Here is a 19,848-nt window from a genome sequence, read left to right on the forward strand (position 1 = left end):
CTATTAGAGGGGCACAGAGCTATTATGTGCTTATGCATTCTTGGATGAACTTATTGGTTCTTCCTCTTACTGGGCTTTGCCCTGGTACCCTGTATCAAAATCCTCTTCTGAATGTGTAGTATCTGTGTTTAAAATAGCATAGTAGTTAACTTTTGACATCTTTTTCTCTCTTCATAAGAGCAAGAGAACAGTTGCTAATGTAGTAGTGATGTGGAGACAATGAGGCTGTGAATGTGCTAGCTTCTTGTGAGAGACACTGCTGGAGACTTGATTTTTTGAGATAATAACTGTAATTAGTGATCAGTTTGAATCTTGGATTCTGTTCTATATATATATTATGAAAAAAAGCCATTTATGAAAATCAAATGGCAGAGATATTTGATGAGATATCATGAGGACAATGTGGTGGTTTAGTGCATGCTAAACACAGCCTCTGTGTTCAGCTGTTCCATGTTTTCATTATTGTCCAAGATCCAGGAAATAATATACAGAAAGTTACAACAAATCAATTTTACATCATAGAAGAAAATAAAGCAGGGTTGGCATAAATGGTGCAGATGTGAAGTTTTCATGAATATGTTCACTGTGGGGCAAATCCCCCCCCCCATTTATTTTTCTGAGGCTCGAGTAGCTCAGGAGGTCCTGTTGTTTGTATTAATAGATTGAGTATGTCAAATTACATGCCAAGGATGAAACAGTGGCATTATGTGGCAGCTTACGAAGGAGAAATGTAAGCAGTTCAGACTTGTGGGGTCCTCATGTAGTCTTTGGATCACTGTGCATCACATACTGTGGCCTCGTGATTCACAGGTTGAGAACTACTGCCATGGCATTAGTGATTTGGATGATTCAGGAGTGCACCTGAATGTGTAGCCTGGACTCTAACAGTTGAAATGTAGCTGTTCAGATGAGTGAAAATGCAAAACAAAGGGGTAAATCATTTTACCAGAGCCTGTACATTAACATGTTTATTTTATGTTTGTCTTAAACATTAATGCTATTTTTTTTTTAATGCTATTACAATATTATTCTTTTCCTCACATTTAAATAGATATCTAGATATAAATAGATAGCCATCCTCCATATAGATATAAATAGATGGCCATCCTCCCCCTCTCCCACTAAAAATATACACTTGGGGGCTCCATTGTGTTTTCATGTGGTAAAATAAATGGAGTCATTCTGTTTTACCCGAGAGGGACTGTTAGATTTGAATATTAATACCAGACTGCAATAAAATTCAGAAATACATTCTTCTGTGAGGAAAATACAATTTAATTCTTACAGAAGAAACAAATTAAGTCAGAGGCAAATGTTTCTGTGATTCTGAGGCTTATTGCTAATGCTACTGAGTGTTACTCTACTTTGGCTGTTACTCACGGTAATGAGAATATGAATGCTTAACATGGGAAAGATGCCTGGTTTCCTTTCCACTCTGTTAGAGAAAAAAAAATCCCTCTTTTATTTTCTCTTTTTGTAGCTAAAGAAATGAGTTCTGTCAGTGGCTCAAGCCCTTATTTTTATTCTGTTTTAAATCAGACCTCAGGAGAACCTCAGCTTTAATTTTATGATGAACTTGGGAGCTCTGTAGGGAGAAAGCCATGAACTGAATACATACTCTAAGTAACAGGTACTGTCTTACTGACATAGTTTAAAAAATCTCCGGACAATACATTAAATTTGCAATTTTTTTTTAAATGTATGTAAAGAGTATAGCTATCCAAAATGAACTAGTGGCTTGATCTAAGGAGAAACTCTTCTCATTTTTTAAGGTAAGTGGGAGGCTTCTTCCTAAAATACAGATAGAATACCTGCACTTCTTGGCAACCCAAATTTGCATGTTTTCATCAATCCTATGCTGCTTTGTTTGACCATATTAAAAAGGGTAATATACTTTAACATTTTTTTTCTCATTACACTGTACAATTTTTTCTGCTCAAGGGCAGTGTTACATGATTGACAACCTCTCTGCATTGTTGTGCTCTATCAGCAAATTTTTTTCTCACAAATGTCCTCTTTTCTTTCATATCATGTGAAAAAAAAAGCAAACTTCTCAAGAGTGCTACTCTGTTGTAAGAACTGAACCTGTTGCTGTTGGTTAATATGACGAGCAGCTGGAATTAACATTTATTTCTAGCACATGTGTGTACAATGACTCTAAGATCATGCCCATTAAGATACACATTATGCTATTACTGTTATTCTCCATCTCTCAGTGACTTTGTTTCTCCAATTGATATAACGTGACATGATAAAATCATGGGCACTGGGTGAGTATTGTTTTTTTTTTTTTGTTTTTTTTTTTTTTTTTTTCTTCTGTTCAGTTCAAATACCAAAAAGTCAGGAAAAAAAAAAAATCAGACTGAGCAAAAATAGATTACTTTATTTAGCTGGAAATCCCTTTAGTCAATTCTACAGGTTGACTCAAATTCCTTAATCCTCCTTGAAATAAAAACTTGGAAGTATTTTGTCTCTGTGTATATAAAAGGTATGTATGCACACTCTGTGTCTCTTTCCATTGACTCTTGAAATTAAGATTTATACTGGTGAAAGTGAGAACAACATTATTTGAATGGATTCTTTATTCAAAATCTTTTTAAAATCACTTTAGTCAGTTTTTAATAGACACCAAATACTAGCAACAGCAATGTTATGATAACTAGAAGCCATCCCTCAGATTTACAATGTACTAAATAAACCTGGAGTGTAAAACAGTGATTGAGACGAAAAGCAATTTATATCAAATTGTTCTCAATATAATAGTCCTTGAATCATATGGGATTTCTCCTTATTTATTTATTTATTCATTTTTAAGCACACTTTAAACTTTTGCTCTTTGGTGGGTTAAGTTCACCTCTACAGAAGTGTGGTATTGTTATTTTTTAATTTGTGTAGCAGTAGCATTTACAGGCTCAAGTAAGACAGAGACTTTTTTTTTTTTTTATAAGAGATGCTGCACATTGTAAAAGACAATTCATGCCCTGGAGAGTTCACAGCCCTAGCAGACAGCAAATGAAAGATAGCAAGGGAAACAATGGCAGGGAGATTTGAAGCAGCTTTCCAAGGTCATATGGCAGAAGAAGAGTGGATAGAGGCATGGAAATAAGACAAGTGTCCTGTGCAAGAAGCCGTAATGCTTTCCTTGCAAAATAAATTAGATTTAAAATATTTTCTCAAAATACCTATCTTATTATATATTCCACTTTAATATTGGAAATTTCTGTTCTTGCAAAATTTTAGACAGGTTATTAAAGACTTTTGCAAGTAGTAGGGGAACGGATCTGAGTGTGATTTTTAGCATTTGTAATCTAATATTTTAGAGTACATTTTTACCTGTGCAAGATGATTACTTGTAATTTTTTTGTTTGTTCTTGGTATTTTATTTATATTAAGTCTTAAATACCAAACGTTGAATAAGTCTCACAATTTCTGTCAGCCCATTCATTATTTTTAACATAATTCATCAAAATCTCTGTGTGGTTTTACATCTGACCAGCTTGGATCTTGAAGCCTATTCTATCCTCAAATATTTCCACAGCCCTTGTCTCACCAGTGCACATTCCACAGTTTCAGGCAGAGATGGAAAATTTTCAGTAAAAAGGTTTAAAAAACAAAATAAAGAGCTGAAGTGTAGCCCAGCTATCTTTCACATTTAATTAAAGTAGCCTCTGCAGAATACTCAGGAGAGAATTAAAATCCCACACGTTGGAAATCTTAGAAATTTAGTTTCCTGTTGCACCAGTATCTTTGAAACAGGCAGTCTGTGTATTCATCTAACTGATAAAGAAGTTGGCAAGGTGCTTAATGTATAAAGTACCAAGGTTTAGAATAATGTAGAGGTCAGTAACTTTTGTTTTTATATCACTGTAAATAGATTTTACCAGTGATTTATAGACTGCAAGCTTTTTCTCAGCTAATACGAGTGTCACGTGCTTTTCTCCTCTGGAATATTATCCAGTATAGACTATAAGACTGAATAGACTGCAACTCCACTTGGAAATCAGTTGCTTTCTTTTTCTTAAAGCAGAAAGATTTTATCAAAAAGAATGTTAAAAGCAGTTTCATGTAAAAAGGCAGATTTGTAATTAATTGGTGTATTTGCAGGCAGTGTTTTGTATGGGGAAAAATACATATTCAATACTATTTAACTGTTTATTTAAAATGGCTTAATGAACTCTGCAAAGGCAGGAAAACACTGAATAATGCAAACTAGAATGACAAAAATGCCTTGATTATATTTTCTCATTGACTGTCAACAGTCTCTGAGTAAAATGCTACATGTGATTGCATTTTCCAGTAATGGTGGTGACATATCTTTTCTGAAAATTGCCCACCCACCAGTAGAAGGGGGCTAGTACCTCTCTAAATCAGCAGTGGTACTGATATATACAGACATGTTTATCCTGATGGTTTATTCTTCAGTGTAGAATAAGTCTATTTAAATGCCCACAGGAGCAGCCTCCTATTGGGATTGAGAAGAAACTTTCCTAGACTTTTTGAGCTTTCTAATCAAGATGACTTTGCTAGTCTGTCATTACTACTTCCTGCTGAGCAGGTACTTACAAGAATTGTTTTCTATGTGTTTGTATAGATTATTTTAGAACACCTATAACTTTTTGGTTCTGTCTCCTGATTAATTCTGTTAGGGTTAAGCTGCACTTAGACATTTATTACCAAACACTTCTTTTTTGAGCATTCATGTACATTTGTTGCAAAGAGAGGAAAAGAAGGGAAAGGTAATCACAATTTTGTGACTGGAAATGTAAACATCACTTAAAGCAAAAAGTAGTATCTTAATTTTCCTAAATGGTAGGAAAGGATCTTTGAAGCTGATAAAGAACAAAAAGAACTTGGAAGAACAACTGCCCATCCCACCCCCTCATATCCCTCCTCCCCTCCCAAAAACAAAAAACAAAACAAAAACAAAAACAAAAAAAAAAAAAAAAAAAAGAAAGAGGAGGAAACATCTGACCCCTTCAATTCCTTATTCCAGAGGGCTAGTTGAACGTAGATAGTGGCAGAAACTTCCAGATCAAGCATCTTGCTGAACAGCTCTCTCTCTCAAAGAGGTCTTTATGATTTGTTATGAAAATGGCACAGCACTTACTAAGCTGATAAATAGCTGATAAATAAGTATTCAGTTAAGGGGTGGATTCCTTTGGTGAGATGGACAGAGATCCTCAGAGATTAATTACTTAATAATCCCTAACTCTCAAAGACTTGATTATTTCTTTAAGGGTCTTAATAAGCAAGTGTTCACTCAGAAACCAGGACTCTATTTGCTTCAGGGAAGTCTTTGAGAACCAATCCAACAAAATAGAACTTATGTATGAGCTATTCCTTGAAGATAAACTGGTTTGTCTGGGATTTCCTATCCTAGAGGAGGAAAGAAAATAAAGCTATTTCAACAGATAGGCTCCAGTACAGATCAACTGTTGCATTAATGGCTTATAGCAATATTAACAGATATCACACAGAGGAGCTGATAAATTAGATGCAGAAGGTACTGCTAGTTGACTACATGTTAACTGTGAGTAAAGAAAGAACCAGACAACAGTGAAAACAAACAACCCTAAAAGGGAAAGTAAACCTTGAGTAAATGTCTGCTTCAGTATTCTGATAACATTTTCTACAGATGTGAAGATGCAAAATGCTTTAATACGGTAGCACAGAAAAAAAAGGAGAAACTGGAGAATTCTCCAAAAAAGGAGAATTTTTGTTCATCTAAGGTATGTATTTCTTTTAAAGAGATACCAATCCAATTAAGATCTCAGGTTTTTATTTGAGATAAAAGCTTTGAAAATCCTATGGTTAGTAGAGATATTTACTTCAAGATTTTGATTAAGTCTTTCATTTTGATTCAATGAGACCATAAAGTTTATAATCTGAACAATGTATCAGATGATTTATTTTTCTAGAACTGACTAAACTGAATTAAATGTAATATGGAAGTAATCTACATTCACTCTGTAAAAGTTCTTCATGTTTAACGATCTAAATGATTGTAGCTCAAGTGTGTTTTTGTTGTATAAATCAGGCTGTATTCCTTCAGTGCGGGATGACAGATGTTGTTCTCAGTTTTGTGGAGGTAACGATGGAACCATTTCACTGGGTCTGCCATCACCTCGGTTAGTGAGGGAGGAACTTACTCTAGCTCACCTGGAAGTATTATACATATAATAACTAGAACGTGCAAGTACTGTAGGTTATGTGGCTTTATCTTTCAATATAAAGCACACTAATGCAAAGAAAAAAAAAAAGCAAAATGTTGTTGTTGTTTTTGTTTAAATTATATAAAGATGGACTTAATCAGAAATGAAACAAAATCTAAGCCTCAATATGAACATTGTTCCCATAAACACTAAGCATAGGAAAAACTGCTTAATTTTTTCCCTTCTACTATCCATTGCAGTCATTAGTTTAGTAAGTCATTTGCTGTCTTTTGGTATCTGTATTACAGGGTAATTATGTATCCTTATTCTTAAAACTTTTCTGAAGAGACACTTGAACTATAGCTCAGTGAAGTGTAATTGCAGGCAGATGCACACTGAGAGACAGCTCTTTATTGTTTTGTAATGTCTCATGGGTCAAAGAAGAAACAGAAGTAAGCTGGAAGACAAGGAGGATATACAACAACTCATAAATATAGCAGGACGTATGGCCTTTTCAAGGCTGGGATCAGGTAGCTGCTCTTGAGAGACTGATGAGGAAGAAATGGGATCTCCTGCAGGGATGCAAGACCCTATGCAGTGCAGGAGCTTTGCAAGGCTTACTGATCATATTTTTTTATGGTTGTACCTAGCCTGTCCTGTACCGTTGGAGTGGTACATAAGGGCATACTTAACAGCCAGGTGCAGGATGCATTTTAGATAAATACTTTGAACAGTCAAAGTGTCTTCTGGAGATGGTGTACTCTGAAAATCTCAGAAGAAACCACTTAATTTTGCAGCCTTTAAAACCTCAAAATTTTTGAGGTTTTGTGCAAGGCTTCATTAAGAACTCAGATTTCCAGCTTCTAATCAGCTGGAAGCCTTCAGAAGTTCTTATGTTACATGTTCTCACACACATGCACAGTACATTTATTTTCTCTTGAAACACGGTATTCCTCACAAGGGAACCAAAAAGCTCTCTCGTCTCCACCACCATGTGATCTGTTCATTTCATTTCTAAAAGTGTTTGATATGTGTATATATATATATACATATAGTTGGAGGGATGGTGGTGTGGTGGTGGTGGGGTAGGTAGAGAGGCTCCAAAACTTCATAAAAGACTTCTGGATAGTTAAAAAAAAAAAAAAAAATAATAATAATAATAATAAAAAAAATCTACTGGCAATCTTCAAGTGCAATTGAGTGCAATATCTATAATAAACCAGCCCATGGATAGTTGAAGATCCACAAATAAAAGGTTTTCCTCTTTGCATAGGTCACACCGCTGAAAAGTGTGAGGAAAAAGTGGGTTTGTTCCTTACATTACTAAATAGAAGATTGGCTACGAGTTCAAAAATGTGGTTTACTAGTGTCACCACAGACTCCTATTTGGTTGCACTTGAAAATGAAGATGTGTTGGATTGCTTACATTTGTGCCTAATTGTAAAAGTTAGGCTGTTATTTCGCATTGTTTTATTAGATCTGCATGGAATATGGAAAGTTCATCTCACAAAAGATTTTAAATTTTGAATTTTTCCTAAATCAAAATCTTTTCTTATATTTGACTCTAAAATATAATTTTTATGATATCTGAGAAATTTTAAGTGGTTAGATAGTGATGCTGAATTCATGTGAGGAACTCTTGTCTTTTCACAATATCACAAAGAAATCTTGAATTACTATACAAAGTAATCCTTAAGGAATATACTGAATACTTTAAGCTTTTACTAACTTTTTTGTATCCCCTTTCTCCCTTCTCCCAGGATGCCTTTGAAATAATGGCTGAAAATTATGAATTCAAAGAAAATGAAATATTTTGTCTGGAATTTCTGAGAGCAGCTTCTGTGCTGAAATGTCTTCCATTTCCAGTAACCAGAATGAAAGATATACAAGGGTTGCCCTGCATGGGAGATCAAGTCAGAGATGTTATTGAGGTAACATACCTCTAAATTCTTATCCAATTAATTCTTTTACAGATCTACTTTTAGAGATCACAGACTGCAGTATAGATATTTGGTGTGTATTTACACACCCTTATGCATTTCCTTCAATAACAATATATCATCCTTGTTACTAAGAATGCAATGATTACTGGAAGCCTTTCATAGTAACATAAAGCTTGGAAACTGAACTTATGAGTTTCCCTTATGAATGAAGTTATTTAATGAATAAATACCATTAATAAATAATAGATTGTGATTGTTGTGCGCCATTTTTAAAGACTCACTCTGATCTGGATGTGGTAGTTTAACTGGTAATAATTTTGCTCATGTGACATCTTCTACCTTGGCAACATCACTTTTCTCACTTGAATGCCTTATTGGAAATACTATTTTTACCAAACTGGTAAATTTTAGCACTTTAATGTTAAATCCCACCTTGCTGTGAATAGCAGAGCATTTTACCTAGGTGAAGCATGAACTTTACATTCTTACTGGGACTTTGAGTATTGCCTGCATTGTTCTTTAATTCTTGGCCTTTTCAGGACTCCACATCTCAGGTACTGTTATTCCAGCAGGCAGCTGATTTGAGTGTCTCCACTGTCTGCAGAGGTCATTGCTGGGTGTTTTGATTCACTCTCGCTCCTGTTTTGCCTCACTCCACCGGTTAAGAATGTAGCCTCTGAAGAGCTCTTTGTACATACTACCTGAGGGCTGGGAATTCAATTATGGTTCTACGGTTCTACAGAAAGTAGAATAAATTTATGTTTTTCTTGTTTGTTTTGCTTTGCTCTCTCTCTCTCTTTTATTTATTTATTTATTTATTTATTTATTTATTTATTTATTTATTTATTTATTTAATTTTAATCAGAGAGATTGGAGGAACTATAAACTCATGAAAAATATATCTGGTCTTAAAAATGTTCTAACTTTTAAGAGAAGTAAACTCTAGCAACAAAATTTAATTTTCAGGACAGATCATTGATAGCTTATGATAAATAAATTTTCTGGCTGTGAATTTATGAGTAAATAAGTACTGTGAAATATATTCAATGGTCCCAGTTTCTACTGCATCCTTGAGAAAATATATGAGTAAATAAGTACTGTGAAATTCATTGTGTGGTCCCAGTTTCTTCTTTATCCTTCAGTAATTTCTGTGAAAAAAGGATTGCAGAATTTAATCCTGTTGGAATATAATGATGTGCTCACTAAGGATGCTCTCAATGTTTTTACACGTTGATAAGATTTTCCATTAGATGACTTTACTATATCTTACTGTAATCTTGATTTTAAAAATAACATTCTTATTTGTTTAGGAGATTATTGAAGATGGAGAGAGTTCTAGAGCTAAAGATGTGTTAAATGATGAACGATACAAATCATTTAAGGTAAATCTTCTGTGATTTGTTGCTGTTTATTTAAAATTGAGTATATTACCCTCTGTTTAGTAGGGCTTAGACATGACTATCTATTTTACAGTAAAAGAACACCAAGTATAAAGTAAGAAAAAATCTTGAGTAAATACAAAGGGAAAGAAAGTATAATAATGGTGAATAATGGTGAAATCAGCTACCTTTCTAATTAGCATGATGTATATGCAGCTGCTCTTAAGCTCGAACTAAATGATCTCATTTTCCATAAAACTATCGTGATGCATAGTCTTTGCAGTAAGTTTAACCTAATGTTTATTTTTGCCTATTTTTTTTTTTTTTATCCGTATGTTAGCCTGTTATTATAACACTATGTCATTTATTAAGAAAATACCAAGTGAAGAAGATGACTATCTTAATTCTCTTTTGCGTGAGGCAAAAGAAAGAGGACCGGAGATGTTTCTTTGTTAGGTGTATTGTAGGTTGAGATTCATGGTCAAATTTCTGCATAGTTACAGGGAATCTGGAAGATAAATACTGCAGTTTCAATTTCCTAAATATTCAGTGAATTCTCCACTGGAAAAATATATATTAGAAATATATATTTTCAATTTTATCTGCAGTTTTAACCTCTAAAAATAATCCGTGTTTTCTGAAAAAAATAAATCAGAGTAAAAGGAATGAGACTTTAATTTCCCCCATTTTATTCAGTTTTACTTGAGCTATTCAAAGGCACTTCCATTCTCTCAGAATCATAATACTGGTATAAAAGGATGTTCAGAGATGTTTGTTGATATTGTCTGTAACAATGTTCAGAAAAGAGGTGTAGATTCACATATGTAGCAGGATTCAGGAACCAGACTTACTTATTAATGGTAGTAAAAATTGAGGATCAACAATTGAATATTATGTTTCAGAGTTTAAGAATATTAGAATAAAACCTATCAGTGAAATTATGGCCAGTATGCTTTATGCAATGTTTCACATTCCAAATTACAACAAAGCAATGTGGATCTTTTTATAGCTGAGCTCAACTTCAATATTTTGGATAAACTGGCTGTAGCCTGTCCTTTACAACATTTTTTTGTGTCTTCAGGTAAGTGAAGAAGAATCCCATAATATTAGCAAATTCCTAAATTTTAGTGTTTAATTTGGTTCTGGTAGCTAAAGTCCCTCACAAAAATTTCATAGAACAAGAGATGTCTCAACACAGCCTGATTTGACTAAAATTATAATTTTGTATTTTATGCATTAGAAGCTCTCGGTTGTATACATGATGCTGGTGTCACTGCACTCTGGAGAGGTGGGGTAACTGGGAACCCTGCAGCTCTTTACTTCTGCACTGAGGGCCGTGTCTCAATATGAGTGCAAATCACTCATCATGACGTTAAAGATCACCAGAGGTCACAGTGTCACAATTATCAAACCACTGAAATAAATTATATGGTCTATGTTTTACTTGTAGGGTACATGAATAACATGGTTAGGTTTGCTCCTTATGGAAGTGCTGCAGAGGAAAAGTTGATATAATTCACTTTTACCAGATGAAAAAGAGCAATGTTTGTGTCCAGAATTGAAGAATTAGGCCTGTTACACACTGCACTCTTGCAGTGTCTTCAAATTGATATCTATGAATCTACTGAATAATCATGGATTTTATTTTGGAAGATTACCCCCCACCGCCTCCATGAATTTAGACAATGACATAAAATCAATTTTCTTTAGTTCTCTATCCCCACATTAATTGAATTTCTTGGAATAGTTCTATATCCAGTAATAGATCCTTTTGAAAATGCAGCACTAGCAGAAACATTAAAAGATAGTAATCAAAGTATTTAAAATCATTCTTTCATAAATGCCCATGTTTCAGACAAAGATAGGTAATTTCATCCATTATATGTAAATGTAGGATAATTCCTATTTAATATTATCGAAGATTTTCATTTTATTTTTTTTTTAAATCTTGATTATTTTCAAGGAATTAATTTCATTAGAAAAACACAAAATAGCATGGTTGGAATTCAGAGGTTGTAGATTCAGTGGAAAATGTCAATTATTTCCATCATAAATAGCTACTCAGTGAATTCCATAAAAGCACAATGAAGCTATTGAGAGCTTCTGTATTGACAAAGTGAAGATGAAGAACGTGCTTTTGGGCATGCATCAAGGGTTTTCCTCTTGCTTTCATATTACTGTTCATCTGTGATATTGATCCAATGAATAATGCTTACATCTGTGACATTTTTGTTTTACAACTTTTATTGGGGAATAAGTTTAAAAAATGACTTTGGAATTAATGGGATATGTCCATACTAAAACTTTGGGGCGGTAGGTTTTTATTTATTTATTTATTTTCCCTCTATGGGCAGAATAGTGAAATCTGTACTCCAAGTAAGACTGATAGGATTTTAGTTTGGCTCAGTACTGACGTACTTTGAGACTGTTTATAATATTCAAGCAACCAGAAATGATCTCTCCATTTGTGCTTGAAATTGAATTCCATTTTGGAGAAGAATGTTTGATGCAACCTGCAAACATATGTGTTTTATAGAATGTAGTGTAAATTTTTTTTTTTTAATACGTTTTATATGTTTATAGCCTTTATGCATTTACCATCTGTTTCTTTGTGCTATTGAGACACTGCCCTCAGTGAAGAATTAAAGAGCTGCAGGGTTCCCAGTTACCCCACCTCTCCAGAGTGCAGTGACACCAGCATCATGTATACAACCGAGAGCTTCTAATGCATAAAATACAAAATTATAATTTTAGTCAAATCAGGCTGTGTTGAGACATCTCTTGTTCTATGAAATTTTTGTGAGGGACTTCAGCTACCTAAAATATTGTAAAATATTTTCATTTCTTATATTTGCAGTAAAAACAAAGGATACTACCCTTATTTCAAACCTTTGTTGAAAGTGTGTGTTTAACTAAATCATGCAAAGATGCTGGGCATTCTACTGTATTATTTTCTAGATTTCACTTTAATGAGAACAGCTCATGTATCAAAACAATTGTCTGCTGAATATAACTATGCAAAGAAATGAAGCTGTATCTGCATATATGCAATATGCTATTCTTTATCTTCAATATAGGATAAATTCTGTCCAGTATTTCCACTGGGAAACCACCTTGACTTATTATTAATTTAGAAAATTATTAATTTAGAAAACAATGCTGAAATATGTGTTCTTCTACTGACCTTAGCAGTTTACTTCAGTCTTTGGAGTGGGAGTGAAGACATCTGAAAAATGGTTCAGAATGGGTTTACGAACTCTGGAAGAGGTAAAAGCTGACAAGACCTTGAAGCTGTCAAAAATGCAGAGAGCAGGTAAGGTGCAAGTCCCATTAAAAACACAGTATCTCTGCGGTCTGAGAACTTTAAAACAGAATCAGAAGAGGAGGCAGTGGCAGCACAGTTCACTTATAAATCTATTTTCTTGCTGCAGCACCTTTGGAATGTTATATTTTTAGGTTAAAATAATATTTGATGTAACAGGGCACTCTAAAATGGTGTAATTCAACAGCTATTAATGTGTACTTTTAAAAATACCTACACAGATATCCAATGAAATCCACTTTTATACACAAAATTATTGATGAGTCATTAATGCACAGTCTGTGAAAAAAACTTCCAACATTAGGAAAACCCAGAACTACTTTTCAGAGGAGACCTATCTTGTTCAAGGCAGCCCTACTCTAGTAATAAATCAAGACTTGTCATCAAATATATAATAAATTGCTTGCAAAATTACCTCCACAATCCTGGCACATCTTAACTTCAAAGTTTTAAACATGATTAAATGAACAATGTTGCTTCCCCACAGATTTTTTTGTGTGCAATTTCAGAAAGTAAAAGAACCCATTTTAAGAAAGCTATACTATACATTAAGAAAAGGAGATAATATAATCACAGAATCACAGAATTTCTAGGTTGGAAGAGACCTCAAGGTCATCGAGTCCAACCTCTGACCTAACGCTAACAGTCCCCACTAAACCATTTCCCTAAGCTCTACATCTAAACGTCTTTTGAAGACTTCCAGGGATGGTGACTCCACCACTTCCCTGGGCAGCCTGTTCCAATGCCTCACAACCCTTTCGGTAAAGAAGTTCTTTCTAACATCCAACCTAAAACTCCCCTGGCAGAACTTTAGCCCATTCCCCCTCGTCCTGTCACTAGGCACATGGGAGAATAGACCAACCCCCACCTCTCAGGCATGATGGGGAGGAAGGAAAAGACTTCTGAATAAGTTGAATCAAAATATATTTCTTTGCATAATGTGCCCTAAAACATATCTATAGTTTCAGGTTCAAGGTCAGGCATTTCTTGCTGCTAGTTAGGGTTCTCTTGTCCTTAGTACAAACTGAGTGATTTGACTTCCTGATGAGGTGTGGCTTTATATTTCACACTGGGCTTACATAATACTATGTAGATTTTAATGATTCCACAGAGTGATCAGCACTTTTTTACCTTTGATTTCCAGGGTTTCTCTACTATGAGGACCTTGTTAGCTTTGTATCTAAAGCAGAAGCAGATGCAGTAAGCTTGATTGTCAAGAATACTGTGTGCACGTTTCTACCAGATGCTTTAGTTACCATAACTGGTGGTTTCAGAAGGTGAGTGAAAACAAATGAGCTCACTTAACTATTTTATTCAGGTATAGACAAAATTATGTTGATTTCTTGGAAAAAAAATAAAGAAACTCAGTGGGAAAGCAACAGAGATTGTTTTAATTTATTTATTTTTTTTTAGATGGTAGAGCAATCCTCTGGTATTCCTAGAAACCTTTGTTTTATTACTATTGATGTCTGTTTTGTCAGAACAAAACTCATCTAAGAGTAGCTTGCTGGAAAAAGGATGTTCAGATCACATAATATAATGGAGTATATTTTTTCCTTTTTTTAGTGGATCCGAATTCCCAAGCCTGAGACTATTGTAAAGCCTTGCTTGAAACAAAGACACAATAGCTTTAAGGCAAATATTTGAGAATGTAGTCACATGAGATTGAAATGTAGCGAGAGAGAGCTGGTAGCATTAGAAGTATACATTGAAATAAGTACTGACTAAATTGTATATACACTAATCTTTGGTTAGGTAGGAAGATCTCAGAGGTTCTTTCCTATCTGATTATTTTTCCTAAAGATGTTGGTCTTGGTCTGTAAAACCAAACCCAGAACAGTGAAGTAATGAGAGAAAGAATAGTCTTCAGGAGTATCACGTTTCTTGCTCTGTACTCAGTCCCTTAGTATGTCACTGCTTATAGCTTATAAACCAAAAAGGCTTAGTCAACATCTTAAGTCTGCTGCTTAATTTGTTACTTTGTTAATTTTTTAATTGGTCATGTTTTTAAAGGTAAAAATGTCTTTCAAAAATAGTTAAAATATCCCTTTAGGGCTCAAAACATGCAGTTCTATCACTCTTACACAACTAAAAATGGTATGAAAGGAAAAGATGGAAGAATGTTAGTAATTTATGTCACCTGTGTGAAATAATATTGTGGGCCTAGATAGACTCAGACTCACTCCTGTGCAAAATTAAATATAAGACAAATGTAAGGTCTATAATGTTTGTAATTGCACAGTGATTGTGGTAAATGTACATGTATTTCATCACCTTTGTGCAACCTAATGATATTTATAGTTATTCCTTGCATGTACTTTATTTATTGTAAAGATATTTGTGGACTCCAGCTACCTATTTTCTATAAAACAGCATCATCAACAAGAACCATTAGGCTCAAATATGAACCCTGACCAGAAGTGTAAGTACAAGATTGAGCTTTATATTCAAAAACCTCAAGTGTCATCATTCTGAAACTCCCTGTTTAAGAGGTATAAGGTGACAATCTGTTCACACCAATGTCAATTAGTCAGGGGTCTTGTGCCGTTATTAACTTAGATATAACAGATTAACATATGCCTGGACAGAGACAGATCTTTTTTTTTTTTTTTTTTTGATATGAAGTGTTTATGAGCTTTTTTGGCAGCATACTTTTTTCAAGGTTGAATCTCACACATTCAAATTTAAACCCATTATGCTGCTTATTTTTTCAGGGAGCTATGGTAGTTAGCCTTCTCTTTTTACTAAGAACAAGCCTTGTATTTTTAAGTAGGTATGTCAACTCAGAAAATAAATTATTTTAAATATCTAATGATGTCTTCAGTAAGTGTGTATATTAATTACATTTAAAATACACAGAGAATATACAAAAAATGTTTCAAAATGTCAATCCTAAGTGATATTTTACCAGCCCATGGACAACAAATGCTTCAATGTAGGATTTATAGAAACTTAATTAAAGGGATTAAGGTAACTTTATTAGGTATCTATACTTTAAATCCTGAACTGCAATGGAATCTGTATGACTAGATCTGTTTTTTATGTCTGTCTCATATGGTAGCAAAGTTGGACTAAGCTGTAGTGGGCAGCCAATGTAAGCCACGAGCTTCCAATTTTCAATTAGCAAATTATTACTTGCTTCTTTCATGATCTATTATTTAAATAGATAATAAATAATATTGCTTTAATAAAAGAAGTAGGCAAATTTTACTCATCAAAAAACTTGCATGGATTCTCTCATACCACACCTTGTACACTACTAACACAACAGAAAAAATAGCTTGTGATTGCTCTGAATAATATATTCACTCCCCAGGACCCAGATTTGTGTTTTTTTATATATTTATTTCATAACCATTGAAGTAGTATTTTGTTGTATTCTCTGGATTTGACTGGAGAGTTGAAAGTCAGGAATCTGTAAGTTCTTAGTTACTCTATGGGAGAATTGGATGAATTACCAAAAGCAAAACTTCCATTGCTTGATCTGCAGTCATGGAGATTCGGTAGGGATCTCCTTTGGATCTATGTTGTTTAATCAAAACACCAGACTTACAAGTTGTTCAAGTAAGTCATGACAACTGGAAAAGCTATTGCAATCTGTGCTGTAATCTGACTGAGAACATCTCAAGAACAGTTTCTCTGATAGTTTTGTGTACAATTTTTCCTCTTATTCTCTTGTTACAACCTAGCCCCCAAATTTTCTTTTACCTCTTCTCAAGGGTCATGTTATTGAAGCAGACTTCAGTGTCTGCTACTTCCTTGATGCCTTTTGTTTCTGAATATTTCATCTTTCTGCCTGTTTTCACAAAACTATAGCTCAGAATGTCTTTAATCAGAAGTACTTTCCTTGTGTCTTTGGTTGGAAGCAGCAGGAATGCTATGTCTAGTTTAAGGTAACTCTTTTCAGCTATCTGAATCTATAAAGAGACATAAAGACTTTCAACTAACTGAAATAAAAGGTCATGATAGCAACCCTTCACGGCTCCCAGTTTCAGTGATCCTTAATTAACCCTGCAATAACTCCCTAATTTGAAATCATTCATGAGCAGAAATGAATAAACTTATGAAGTCTGGATGAGTTTATCCTCTGTTAGTCTCCAACAGAAACATTTAGCTAAGCACCTATAAAACATACTTCTGGAGTTTCAATTGGTATAGTCAGGTATGAGAAGTTGGTAGATTATTTTTTTTTTTTTAAATCCTTTTCTGGCATTTCTCTGGGTCATTTTGAAACAAATTAAAACACTGAAATGCATGGAAATACAGAAGTAAAACAACTATTGTGACATAAATCAACTGTGCTGTGAAGAATGCATTTTGTTATCCATCTAGCAAGGTCTAACAGCTTGATTGTGGAGAAGGAAGTATGAAGTCTGCTGATATTGTAATATAAAATATACCTTGGAAAATGTTATGAGAACGATGAATTTACTGTGCAGTCTGTTTGAATCAGGAATTGGCATGGCATGGTTTTCAGTACTCAGCCTCTCTTGTTGTGAATTTATGAGATTTAAGACTATTTTCTTCCAAAGTTAATGAGATAAATCTTGAGAGGTGGAGAATAGCATCATATCTCCCAAGTACCTCTGAGGCAGAAGTGTAGTTTAATGTAATGCATGTTCAAACTTATAGCATTTAAATGAGAGGTAAACTGAGGACCTGGTCTCTCCCTTAATAACTTAAACACACACACACACAAAGTAATTTTATTCTGGGGAGAATTAAGAATTTTTCAGTAGCAGTAGCTTTATCTCATTCTGCATATTTCACTGCATATTATTAAAAAAATAAAATATTAACAATGTGTTAATCCAAGTGTTAATGTTGTTATTAATAATATTACCATTATTGACAGATTGTAAGTAATGACAAGCAGACAGAACTTCACACTAAATTTCATGGCAGTGAATAATCCAGTTTTCCCCCCTTTTTCCCCTGTAGCTCTGTGTTGGGACATGGTTTCAGAGTGATTTCAAGAAAAGGTTGTCATGGGCTAAATCATTACCATCCCATTCTGCAACTTCCTGGATTTTTTCTAACATTATTTAGCTGTTAATATTTGGTTTTACCACAAGAGATGATCTAGACTGAAGGCTTTTCAAGAGCAAAAATGCTTGGAAACACTTGTGTAGCTTATGGCTTCAGTCTCTGTGCTGGCTATTTATATCCCAACTTGCACAAACACAGAAAACAATTTTGAATGATGAAGTTCAGAAAGTGATTTGGAATAAGAAATAACATGATAAAAATTATCATTCTCATTTACTGTACTTCTGGTATGGCTTTCTGACAGCCTTTGTGTGTGCTTTGTCCATACAATTCATAAGTGATTTACAAATTCAGTTCCAGTTTTCTTGTGTTTCATGTAGCACTCTCAGATGCTTGGACTTAGATTTACAGTGGCAGGATGGTTGTATGAATTTTGTAATACGTTCAATTCTGAGAACTGTTCAGAAGAAAAGAAAATACATGTTGACTGTGCATTGTTTCTACAGCCTTTACCAGCAGCATGGTCTGAACACAGGCTATAGGCTACGTAGTCAGAGGCTACAGCATCTATAGAAAATGAGGATGGAACCTGCCAAAACCAGCAGAAATTAACCCACCACCTCAGGACTTCTCAGCCTTCTCTAAAGTCATGTTCAAAACCAAAAACCTAAGATTTTTTTTCTAATCTGTATTTTTAATAACCTGTCAGCTGAGTACGTAGGAAAATATTATTATTATTATTATTATTATTATTATTATTATTATTATTATTATTATTATTATTATTATTATTATTATTATTATTATTATTATTATTATTATTATTATTATTTTTATTATTGTATGGAATAATTATGCTGTTATGTCATTCTTGTTGGATGACTTCAGAATATTATTGTTCTTTATTCTGTAGTCATAATCTTTATATCTGGGAACTGTTAAGAATATCCATGGTACTGTAAGAAGTTTGTGGAATCTGCTGAGTACCTGCTCTAGAAGGAAGTGTGTCTAATTCCTCTTGCCTTTGAGTAAATAATCCACCTATGCAAAAGCTCTATAGTACACAGGAAAAATGGTCCACAACAGGAAGGCAAGAATAACTGATTTACAGATTTCCTGCCATTAAAGCAGTGCCATTTTCTGCCACTGAGCCATTAGAAAGATTTAATTATTTAACCAGCAGAAGTCCCCATTAACCTTGGCCAACCTGTAAAAGGTGCCCACAACTAGCCAAGAGTGTTCTGTTATTTTGGTTCATTGTGATGCTAAGTGACTGTGTCGCTGTGTAAAAATCACTGAGATTTTGCTTCTATACTTTGTTTTAGATAATTTTTCATATTGCAGTTCTTGAAAAGGTGTCCAAGTGTGTCTTGGGCAATGCATCAAGTAGAATAACTAGTACTAGTCATGTAGTATTTGCCTGGGCATGAGGCTAATTTCTCTAGACTGCATCAGTCTTTGGGAAGTTTTATTTCAGAATCTCTTATTTTTGAATTCTCTTCTAACAGTCTAATTGTGGATCACCACCTCCTACCTTGAATTTTCTATTATCTCATCAATCAGAATTTGAGGCTCTGTAGCGTTTTAGGGTAAGGATTGTCCATGGTAAAGCAATGAAGACAGCAAAGGAGAGGCACATCAGGCAGCAGCACTCCTTTTGTATATTAAGATGCAAAAGTTCTTTCTGTGTGCAAAGACATTTCCTAAAAGACAAAGAAAAACATAAAGAAATGATGTAGAATTGGACTCTGGTCTTTCTTGCTGTGTATCAAGAAAATTGATTAAAGGTATCTTGCCTTTCCATCTCAGAAATAAAGTAAACTGAAATAGCTGAGAAAAAAACACCACAGGAATTATGTTACAGATGCTCACATTGATGAGTATCTAATGTTACTGTGATACCTTAATTTCAGAAGTGGAACTTGCATGAGTAATCTGGAATCACAATTATCTAATTGTATTGACACATGCTCATAAATGAGAGAATGTCAGATGTAATATATGAAATATATTACATTTTCCAAACTCTTGGTATACACTCAAGACTTTGTGGTTTATCTAAC

The 19,848-nt window shown here is 34.1% G+C and overlaps 1 protein-coding gene across 3 annotated transcripts in view; it reads left to right on the forward strand.

Annotated features, from left to right (window-relative positions):
- DNTT (DNA nucleotidylexotransferase) overlaps positions 1–19,848 on the forward strand; it is a 164,719-nt gene that overhangs the window by 12,737 nt on the left and 132,134 nt on the right. For 2 of the 3 annotated variants that reach the window (XM_032191798.1, XM_032191797.1), the window contains exons 4-7: positions 7,913–8,083; positions 9,406–9,477; positions 12,664–12,787; positions 13,941–14,073. In XM_032191798.1, coding sequence (XP_032047689.1) covers positions 7,913–8,083; positions 9,406–9,477; positions 12,664–12,787; positions 13,941–14,073 — 500 coding nt within the window. The remainder of the gene's footprint in view (positions 1–7,912; positions 8,084–9,405; positions 9,478–12,663; positions 12,788–13,940; positions 14,074–19,848) is intronic. The other variant, XM_032191799.1, reaches the window with a different exon arrangement.

The sequence above is a fragment of the Aythya fuligula genome, chromosome 7 (assembly GCF_009819795.1).
Source record: "Aythya fuligula isolate bAytFul2 chromosome 7, bAytFul2.pri, whole genome shotgun sequence".
NCBI classification, from domain to species: Eukaryota; Metazoa; Chordata; class Aves; order Anseriformes; family Anatidae; genus Aythya; species Aythya fuligula.